At 32.1% G+C, this 11,010-nt stretch overlaps 1 protein-coding gene and 1 long non-coding RNA gene across 6 annotated transcripts in view; one reads left to right on the forward strand and one right to left on the reverse strand.

Moving 5' to 3' along the window:
- Window positions 1–92: 92 nt before the first annotated feature.
- The window catches only part of LOC100181194 (thyroid adenoma-associated protein homolog), an 11,354-nt gene continuing 436 nt past the window's right edge, over window positions 93–11,010 (reverse strand). The window contains exons 1-17 of one of the 5 annotated variants that reach the window (XM_002120475.5): window positions 10,614–10,774; window positions 10,157–10,285; window positions 10,000–10,099; window positions 9,633–9,744; window positions 9,282–9,364; window positions 8,666–8,780; window positions 8,322–8,481; window positions 8,021–8,112; window positions 7,688–7,770; window positions 7,185–7,326; window positions 6,763–6,866; window positions 6,087–6,160; window positions 5,576–5,743; window positions 4,938–5,091; window positions 1,287–1,409; window positions 803–933; window positions 93–638 (exon numbers count right to left, since the gene is read on the reverse strand). In XM_002120475.5, coding sequence (XP_002120511.2) covers window positions 516–638; window positions 803–933; window positions 1,287–1,409; window positions 4,938–5,091; window positions 5,576–5,743; window positions 6,087–6,160; window positions 6,763–6,866; window positions 7,185–7,326; window positions 7,688–7,770; window positions 8,021–8,112; window positions 8,322–8,481; window positions 8,666–8,780; window positions 9,282–9,364; window positions 9,633–9,744; window positions 10,000–10,099; window positions 10,157–10,285; window positions 10,614–10,661 — 1,941 coding nt within the window. In that variant the 5' untranslated portion in view covers window positions 10,662–10,774 and the 3' untranslated portion in view covers window positions 93–515. Of the gene's footprint in view, window positions 639–802; window positions 934–1,286; window positions 1,410–3,878; window positions 4,073–4,333; window positions 4,462–4,937; window positions 5,092–5,575; window positions 5,744–6,086; window positions 6,161–6,762; window positions 6,867–7,184; window positions 7,327–7,687; window positions 7,771–8,020; window positions 8,113–8,321; window positions 8,482–8,665; window positions 8,781–9,281; window positions 9,365–9,632; window positions 9,745–9,999; window positions 10,100–10,156; window positions 10,286–10,613; window positions 10,778–11,010 lie in introns of those variants that run through there. The other 4 variants (XR_003395870.1, XR_003395871.1, XM_026834394.1 and 1 more) reach the window with 4 other exon arrangements.
- On the forward strand, window positions 1,421–4,162 carry LOC113474218. The gene is made up of 2 exons (XR_003395872.1): window positions 1,421–3,641; window positions 3,714–4,162. It is a non-coding gene; the product is annotated as an uncharacterized LOC113474218 (long non-coding RNA).

Here is an 11,010-nt window from a genome sequence, read left to right on the forward strand (position 1 = left end):
CGTTTTAGCTTCTCGCATCGTTGCTCAATTTTTAACTTTGCTGTTTGAACAACAGACAAAGCACGTAATAAGACGTTACTCGTATCGGCATATTGTGATGTTCGAAGATGGAAACGAACGTAATGTGTATCTTTCGGTACTAATGCCGACAGACTAAATACAGTGTGACATACAATAAAACAATCTTAAAAAATTGGGAATACAAACCACAACAGAATCTACAAAGCACCTGTTTTTTTGTTAACCACCGTTTTATTTTTATACATGTTTTGGACCCACTTATTTAACCTAAGTTAAAAAAATCATAATAAACACACATAGTAGGTTGGGGGAAAATTAACAAAGATCTATGGAAGCCGTGAAGTTACGGTTTATAATTCTTTGAATGTTCTATGTTTACTACCAAATGTGACCAGCATATAGAATGAAAAGGTGTTTCATCTTCCCCCACCCTACTATATTAAAACTGCCCTATAAAATACAGCTACATTTCAAATAAAAAATCATAAATCTGACTACAAAGATTCCAGCAATCTTAACACACGATTGGCTTGTTCAGTGGTTACATGTGCCTCATAGTAAGAATTTGTGGCAGATGGATCGAATACTAAGGAATCTCCTTGCTTCGTTGGTGAAGCCTGGTAAATATATAGGTAAATTTGTTTTCTGTATGAATGAGGTCATAAGTTGAGGCATTAGAAGCGACCTGGGATTTAGGCCAGGTTGTTCGAAGACCCTGACAGCCTGGTTGAACCCCATAATATGACAAACTAATAACACTATTATTATATATTACGTTTACCACAAATATTCTTTGTAGATCTTTTAGGAAGCTGCAAACTTCACGACAGAGTTGTGGGTATTGTTCTCCATATAAAGAAACCAAATGTTCTAAAATTTTCTCCATGAAAAGTGGTTCCACACAACGTTGATCTAAAACATTTTACTGTGATATTCTTAATGAATGAACATTGGGACAGTAGGATGGGGTGTGCAATTATCAGCTATACATAAAAAAAAATCACCTACGAAGTAAAATTGGCATTGCCAAATTCATTCAAATATATTATTAATGAAGAAGAAATCACAAAAAAATGCTGTTAAAAAATTGCCATTGTCAAGTGGGTTCAAGTGCTGCAACCATTGTCAGCCATACAGAAAACACCCCTCTCAAAAAATAATTAACCACAAAAATACATACCCAGTAACTTGCGTGCAGCTGTATAAACGGAACATACATGTTAACTAAGATGCCATTCGTCTAATTTATATAAAATAACACATACTTGCATAGTTGCTAGTTTGGGTAGTTGCAACCTTATTGGTGAGCACAATTGAAGCAGCAAGTTGTCGAATATCTGCAACTTCATCAACTAGCAGTAGGAGAAATAATTTCCAAGCTTTAATTGCTGAATGAACACAAACAGAGAAATGAGTTTTACTCCAGTTATTCATATCTATAATTATTTCATAACATAACTTTAATTAATCCTTTACTGCAGTCCCTGATAAAAAACAAACCAGAAGCGGATTTTCGGTTGTTTAGTGATTGTGTAGCAGTAGGTAGAATGCATTCTTTATTCTTGAGTAGTTAAAATATTAATCATATGAAGAAATTTTCCTCTAATGCATCCCTATTTAAATGGCAATGGCATTAATCATTGTGTGGATTCTTTATCTTACTACTCTCAAATTCTCTTATTTTTAATTAAAGATTTTTTCTGTTTTTTGACCAACTGTAACATTTTGATCACTAGTGACACAGGTGTTTGTGTTAGCTAAAAAAACAATTGAAATTTTGTTCTTTGGAAAAATTGTAGGCTAGAAAGAACCAATTGAAAGTTTGTGCTTTGGAAACAACCATTTATTACAAATAAAATCACAATATAACATTAAAAAACATCTAGAATGAAAGGTAAGTTTGATAATACAAAAAACATCATTTGTGTAGAAATTGTTACATTATAACTAAAAAACTTGTTAAAATAGCTAAGGTTTCTAAAATCAAATTTTAATTAGTAATTAAGTGATGATGTTAAGTCGTTAAGACGTTGATTTTGCGGTAAATTGTTCTTAAAAAATACATCAGGATTTTCAAATCAGGTTTAATAAAAACTTTTAATTGCTATGATGCCCCTTTTTTTCTTTATGTTGATAGATAATAATTCCTCACCCTTTCAAAAAACTAACTATACGAGTTTTTACCAACTATAATTAAACTTATGATCAGCTTTGTAAACACCAGTTTTGAAATTCATATTTGCATTACTCGTCCCCAAAGGGTTAAGGTACATTTTGGATTTGGAAGTTATGATAAAACAGGAAAGTAACTTTTATTACTTGCTAATTTAAACTTGAAAAATTATTCTTAAATTCATGATTGATTTCAATTAAGAGATTAAAGAATAAATGTGAAAGTTAAGAATTGAGATATGTGAATATTATCCTGGCAAAAAAAAAACAAAAAAATTACTTGGAGAAAACAGATCTATATGACCACTTACGAGCTCAATATAGTTTAGAAGTAATAAAAATAACTAACAACACCAACTGGATTAAGACTGAAAATAATATCAATTTATTCACCCATCTCAGATCTCATATTGAATTAAAGCAATGAGATTAGAATTAGGACTAACTTAATAGTTGCTAAAACACATAGTAGACATACAAATGTTGAAAGGTATCAGTTAATAAAGCATTGCAGGTAAAAGTTATTTACAGTTAACTAACATTAAGTTTCAACTTTCAATTAATTATTTACTTCGCATTCTGCTGCTTTTGTTACCAGCCCTAATACCATAACTTTTTTAGAGAAATGTTTGCAAAGATGTTGTGCAAATATTGTTTATACTATAGATATCATTTGGTTGTTATAAATTTAACCAACTTCTTTCACAATAGCACACCAGGTATTCTGACATGCAAATGAACAATCCCATAATATAAACTGTTGTTCTTAGGCATAATATAAAAACTATTCATGCTAATATACCTACATGTTAAAAATTTAAAGAGTCCGGCCCACGGTTCTCACGGTTGCGCAGCTTTTTGCATAAGAATAAAGTTTTATGTCTACTGATGAACAGCTAGTTTGTGAAAATTTCTTTAATTTAAAAGATATGAACGTTGAAAAAATCAAATTTCAAAGTTGTAAAAACGTCACTCGCAGGCACTGTCACAATACAATATTTCGTTTATGGGGAAAACCCCGCCTATCAGCGGTTTACCGTTTATTGGTGCAATTTTGATAGATAAGCAAATCAAAGCGTTTTTTTGTATTAACAATACTTTAAATGGCTTCAGCGATTTATTGAAAGTTATTTCCTGGGAATCAGTGTATAACCACACAAAATAGCCTACCAAGCTTAGTGGAGAATTAGTTTTCGTGACTTTCCAGGGTTCAGATTTTAAATTGTTTTCGTTTTTTCCTCATATGGCATAGACTATATTTATATCTGTATTTAAAGATACCTTATAGGAGTTTACCATAAGCCGAGTAATCATGCCTGATTGGTGCTGTGTTTAAAATAGCAAGACAAGAATGACTAAAGCGATAATAAGTATATATATATATAGGTGTGTGTGTTTTCAATTTCAAAAGGAAGAGTGGGGCATAGAAAAAAAGAAACATTACATTGGTATGCTGGTCATCTCATATTTGTAGTGCACATTTTACTTCAGATGGTTTTACTATGATATGTTCCCATTAGGATATGCAAGGAAACTTGTTCGGATCAAGTAAGTAGCATTTATTTGGAGAGCGCAGAAGAACACAGAAGAAACAGATTCACGTACAAGCAGTCTTTATTCAAAACAATGAAAATAATCCAATACTTAAATGTGTATTTCTAAAAATGTTGAATGAAAACAACATAACTCTTGCATGAATCACATTTTGTATGAAACAGGACCATTCAAAACTGAATGATGAAATATTCTTGCTGTTGTTGAACTGTCACTATAATGTTGTTCGCTTATACTTTTAATCAGTACTGATGGAACCTTTCTGTTTTCCTTTTTCACTCATTCCCGTACCTATCGAACAAAGTTCTGATCAGCTGTGTAGATACTGTTTAAACAAAATAAACGCCATAAACATGTGGTTGGCCATCTTTTTGGTATGAAGGCCAACAATAAATACTATATTAGTGTAAATTGATTTCGCTAAATTTGTATTCTATGTCCGGGTCTCAGTCAAGAATATCATATTTGCAACACATATGTGTTTACACAAATTTCAGCAAATTCAGAAAAAAAGACAGTGCAACACTTTAACCAACAGACTTATTAAATGTCACATTTTTTAATAAATGCTATTCTTAGTCAACCCACCAAATTGTGTTTTTGATTTTCTCAGCTTCACTTGTTTTCCATGGTAGGCAAACTTGGCCTGTCTACTTTCCCAACACTTGCTGGAAGCACTTATGTCACTTCTTCAGATAAAATACTTCTACCTGACTATACATCCCACACTTTTACATTATTGTTAAATGACAAATTTAAATACTGTAATACTGTAATACACTTACAAACAATTTAAAAAACACACATTAATTTTAAACTAAAATCTGGCCATGGCAATACCTACGCATATTTCTTAATTTAAAAGTAACCAAAAACAATATGTCGACGGTACACTCTGTTTTGCTGCAAACATAAATTCATTTTCTGCTAGCAAAGCCTATCAGCTGATCGATTAAAACATATCGTGACGTAATTTACGTCATATTGCCCGCGAGTGACGCAAAAATAGGCCGATTTTTGGTACTTTTTAAAACGTTTTTTTTGGGCGAAACTAATTATTTTTTCACAAAAAAAATACCACAGATAGTATTTATTTAGTGTAAACTTTCATTTAAAACCAACTTGTATGAGCGTGGTCCAGACTCTTTAAATAAAAATTTAAAAATGCAGGAATATGAATTTTAACTTACTAATAAATGGAATGTAAATTTCCAAAACACTTTGCAGATGAAGAAAAGCATTAACAACAACATATCTGAAGTCACTGTTGTCCAAATTCGATAAAATACCTTCATACATTTGATCCAAACATTCAGATAGATAACCTTGTTTTAATACAATGTTCTGTGAAATACAGTACAGTTTAGAACCATGGTTTTAAATGAATAAATGAATGTAACTTATTTATTCACACATGGCAGGTTAACACCAGACCATTCAACACAAACGCCTAAGAGTCAGCTTATTAGCTTTCTGTACATGCCAACTGGTGTCAAACAAATGGCGTAAACCTAAAATTGGGATTGTTTAGAACGGAAGCATTAGTATTGTTAGATTTAGATTTCTCAAGCGAATTCGTACGCCAGATACTGTGTACAGCCACCTTTACAATGACAGCACCATCATACAATTCTTATTATTCCGTTACAATGCTAGCACCCAAATAATGTATTACTTCCATAACTTTAACTCTTGTGTCAGGACCTCAAACATCTGATTTAGTTTGTTCGGTGACTAGATTGATTTAAAAAGCATTTTGTCTAATATTAATGGTGGTGTCACCAAAAAGTGCACAAGTTTAAATGAATCTATCAAACAATATAGTTACCTGTGCATTAGCAATAATAACATGTTTTGCACAAGCAGCTTTACACATTATAAATGCTCCATATAGTTCACGATTAAGTGGTGAAACAGATCTTGCACATTGGATAGATACCTTCAATATTTCTTCATAGTTTGATTGAGATATACGTTGAAAACACAAAACAAAAATCTGCAAATTTAAAAACTAATCGATACACTATTTATTTATTTTCATTGTGTGCAAATACAGAAATATAACATGCATATTATGCAACATGTTAGGGGACTTCATGTACCTTGTGTCAGCTTACAAGTATGCCACTTTATAGACATAAGTGATTTTTTTCTATGACTGTCATCTTTGTAAAACCTTTCAGATTCATACTCAACCAATAACTTTGTCATACCCAAGGAAGGTCCGATGACATTGGTAGCAACATTAGGCATTAAAGTATCTTTTACTTAAGAGGCAACCATTTTAAATACTGTGTTATAATATCGACCAAATAACAAAAGAAACTACTCAGAAATACCTTTTCCAAACAAGAAAGATCGATTTGGTGGATTGCCATGTCAACTAACGCTGCTACCAACTCATCCCATGAAACTGAAATACAATTTGATTAAACAGGGCTTCCTAAACTAAAGGGTAAGCTTTATAAAGGAGATGACAAATTGTTCTATGAGAACCAAACCTGCTTTTGATAAAGTTGGGTGTTGTGTAACCTATACTTTTTTGCATAGGGTTCCCAAGGCTATCATTATATCCCAAATGTTCTGTTTTAAATACTAAAACTAGTTACCGGGTTTGAAACTTTGTGGGATTCGGTTTTATTATATTTGCTTGACAATTTTGATAACTCATAAAGAACCTTTGGGTTGGAGTAATCGCCATTAAGTGTCTTGCCCGTGGATACGCCACAATGGTACAAGCCTCGAAGCTGTATTCTTTGGTTTAGAGACTTTCGCTTTGCCCACTGTGCCCCATGACATCGGTTTATCTCAACATTAAAAATCCTATATCATATCTCAACATTAAAAATCCTATATCATTTTCAAAATAAGAGTCATGAAACTCTTGTTTTTATCAATAATCCATTGAAAAGTTTAAGCATAGGTTGTCTTAATTGGTAAATAAATTTAATACAGTGTTGACTTAATTGTGCTATGAACCTAAAAAGCTTAAAGCACCTGATGTAGGAAACCTACCTTTTGTGCTTTGAGGTAATTCACTCAATAGTTTTAGTGCAGTGCATTTTGTTTCTAGTACATTACTCTGTAGACAAGTCTTAATTCCATCAGTAAATATACCGCTAAAAAAAATATTTTTTTAAATGATTTTCCAACAAGTTAGATGTATTTTACACCAAATACCTGTAGAATACAGGTGTGGGATTAAAGAAAGGTCTTTATCTGTGATCAATATCCCTATTTTATCATATACTGTTTACTGGAGAGCCGCATACAGCAGGAGTCATGTAAGATGAGTGCCTCTAAAAGGTAGCCAGACATAAAAGTTGAGATATGCTGATTTTGACCTCAACTATCATCAAATCACTAGGTTACTCTGGTTTAAATTAACGATTTTAATTTGCAGCACAATAGCCAGGATACAATTAATTTGATGGTACCTTAACTGAGCATAAACAAGCAGTTTAGCAAAAGAAGTATAAAACATAGTAGATCCTGGTGTCAAAGTACAAGTTTGTTTTAGATATTGTAAACAATCTATAATGAAACACAGTAAAGTTTCCTTAACTCTTGGTTGAAAATCTAAAACATAAAAAGTTCAATATTATTAGCTATATAAGGTGTAGATAAATAAAACAAAAAGTGGTCCATGTTAAACCACATGCTTGTTGCAGCACAAATGATGCTGTCTTTCATTGTTTCATGATAAATCGCTTTGTTCTGGTTAATTTAAAGTTTACATTTGGTATACAAATGGATTGAAAGATCATTTAACAGAAATACTTGTCAGATATAGACTGCAAAATTTAGGCTAGTGAGTATTTATTAAAACTTATTTAGTTTGGAACTTTTTGCTATTTTAGGAATAATGAATGACGGAATAAATAAAAGTAAAGACAGTATAAATGAATGTAAAAAAATAATAAAATATAACTCCACACACCTTCAGATAATGGGTTGTTCAATAAAAATACATCGATTATCAAATCAATGTAAGATGCATACACAACCATACACTTGCTGGATCTTTGAACAAAACATTAAAGTTTAATTGAGCTTAGTTTAACCATATTTAAGTAACAAATACAAAACAACTGTTTGGTTGGAAAATAGCATTTAAATAAAAAAATACAATGTTGGTTGACATAAGATTTTATAAGGTAGATTTTCATATTTTGTGATTTTAAAATACAATGGTTAATTGTTAATATTTAAGAGGTTAAGATGAACATTCTATATTTTGAACTTTTGCTCTTAACCAGTTCTTTTGACTTACTTTATCTGTTCTGTAATTTCTTCACAAATAAGTTGAGAACATATGTTTGGAAATGTGTTTGAACAGTTTTTAGAACTAATCAGAGCTTTCAGCTGTGAATACCAAAAAATCAGCAAGATTATTAGATTTTGTTTAACCTGGGTACCCTATATTTGTGAAAGTAACATTCATGCATTCTCTAAATAACCTCTTTTTCCACACAAGCTGCATGCAACCACCACATATGGTACGTCATGGGACATCTATGATATGATTCTGTGTTGGTGAGATATTAAGTATTTTCAATACTAATTATGTTTACCTGAATTAGCGTTCCATGTAAACTGTTTCGTGAAATTACAGCTTTCTTCAATGAAATAAATAATTGGGATATGACTTTGCGGTATTCATGTTGAGGTAACACACTAAGTAATGCATTTGCTGCCATTACCCTGCACTTGTAAATGGGGCTTTGTCTGCATCTAAAATTTTAAAATTAGCAAATGATATTATGGTATATTGCAGTGATTAGAGCACATATAGGTTGTACAAATTGGCAAACGACACTTCATAAGTAAGCAGGAGAGGTACACCAGAGCATAGGGTGTGCAATAGCAATCAAGTTTAAGCTGGCAAATCACATGAGGATAAATAAGTGAATATTACCTAACAATTAATGGAATGTATTTGTTTAATCTTGAATTTGTACGGGTTGCAGTTGGATATAGCCTTGATAAAACAAGTAGCAAAGGATAAAGACCAGTGTGTTTGGGAAGATCGTCTGTTTAAATATGTTTTTAATATTGTATGGCGGTATGTTATTATATCAGACATTGACCAACATATCTATTCACTGTACAGGTTGTCATCATCAAAGTGAACAAGCCTTTTACCCTAATAAAGGCAACCTGTATCATGGCCCCTCATAAGAATCCTAAAATTAGTACAAAAACAATTTGTTGGGACAACACAGGTTTGTTTTATACACCTTCTACCCAGCTACAAATGTGTAACTTTGTAGGGAGAGTTACGCATTTTTCATGTATATATATGTATGCATAATGCATATTACTCTTTGTAAGCCTAACATTTTGCAGAACCTATTTGTAACCACAGGGTTGAAGCAATTATCATGAAATATCTTGCCACACAACATATATGTCCACAATTGTGGCAGAGATGAGCCTTGAACTCATAATTTCTAATCCAGATGCAAATGTTGTGTTAAGGCACAGATAATATTTTAGGAGTGGCAGCAGTTCCTTATTTTTAAAAAATTTACCACTTTTTGTGATTTCTTCTAAACGTTGAAGAAAGAATTGGTGAAGCTCTGGCATTCGAGTGAAAAACTCGTAACTTGATAATCTGTAGATAATTTAAAGATCAACATTATTTATTCCGAGGTTAGGCAGTTTGACACCTAATTCTGGTGTGCACCATTTGTGGTGCTTCATATACCTCAGGATTACTATACGTCATTGTTGACAAGTAAAAGAACAAATTGGCTATTATGGCTGGGTTGGAATAAAACTGTGATTGACTAAATTGTATCGGGGAGCAAAACTGGAATAAAGTTCAAATTTCAGCATAACTATACAAATAAAATATAATGCATCATCTATACACATATTACCGATTTTTGTCTGAACTCTCAAAGTTTTTCATGACACCAAACACACGGATAATGATGGATGAAAATAACAAAGTTGATGCATTCCTGATTTGCCAATTATTGGAAGTAAAACCTGGCAATAAACTTTACAGTCAACATTTTTGTTGCATGTCCGTAACAAATTAGACCACTACCTTATAATTGAAAGATACCGGGTACAAAGCTTAATGTCATTGTCAGTATTTTGAAGATGGGAGAAACATTTAATTCCTTTAAACTAATAACCTTTTCCAAATTGGCAGACTCATAATAACCCAAAGTTTCCATACTTCCATATTATAACTTAAAGTTTCCCTTTCACACAAGGAAAATCTAACAAAAGACTTACCAACAATTGCAACTTTTAAACAAGTTGATAAATATGGGAGCATCTCATCTCCAAGTGAAGCATCTTTTACTAAACCTCTTAATATGTTTAGTGCATGAATCTAATACAACATAAACATGAAACAATAAATTCTGATTATAATAAAAAATAATTATACCGTGCTATCTGAAGGAACAGCAACATCACTCCCATTCAATGTAATACTTTCAACAAGTTTAAAAAGTGATTTTACAATGTAGTTAAGACATTCTTGGCCTTGTGGAAATTTTGCAGAACCTAAAAGAGCCTAAAAGTAGACACAATCAGTAAAATAAATAAACTATTTTCATAAAGTTATAAAATGAAACAATAACTAACAACACATATGCTTAGTATTGAAGCAACAGGAGAATAGCAAGACAAATACTTTGTGACCATTGTTACTGCGTTGACTTGGGATATCACTGGGTTGTCTAAATTGAAATTACGGAAAAATTTTTAATTACCCCCCACATACTTAGTTCACAAGGAAAAGGTGTATGAAGGCACAGCTTAGGGTGCACATTGAAAAAATAATAATCATTTTTAAACCATTATCGCGGTTAGAAAACATTGGAATAACAATATACGAAAACCTGAAGCAAGAAAGGCAGTCCAGCACTTCTACGTGTGACGCAAATCATATTTGATGTGTTCCCATCACTAATATCATCAGTTATACTTCTTGCCCATTTATCAGGGACATTACTTAGTTGTACATGCGTGCTTCTGAAGATTATAATGATAATCACTTATTTATAAGATGGGTGCTGTAAAAGCTTTGGATACTTGCCAAGCGCTAATCTCCAAATTTGACAACTCATAAGAACCATAAGGTTGGAGCAATTACGTATACGCATCCTGTACAAGGATACGTATGATCATGTGGTGGCTGTGATTAGTGTAGAACAGAGGTTCTTAAACTTTTTTGTATGTTTTAGCCTTTTAACACAGATGTTTATCGGATTTACGCCCAATATATAAAATGGTTCT

This window comes from Ciona intestinalis, chromosome 4 (genome assembly GCF_000224145.3).
Source record: "Ciona intestinalis chromosome 4, KH, whole genome shotgun sequence".
NCBI classification, from domain to species: Eukaryota; Metazoa; Chordata; class Ascidiacea; order Phlebobranchia; family Cionidae; genus Ciona; species Ciona intestinalis.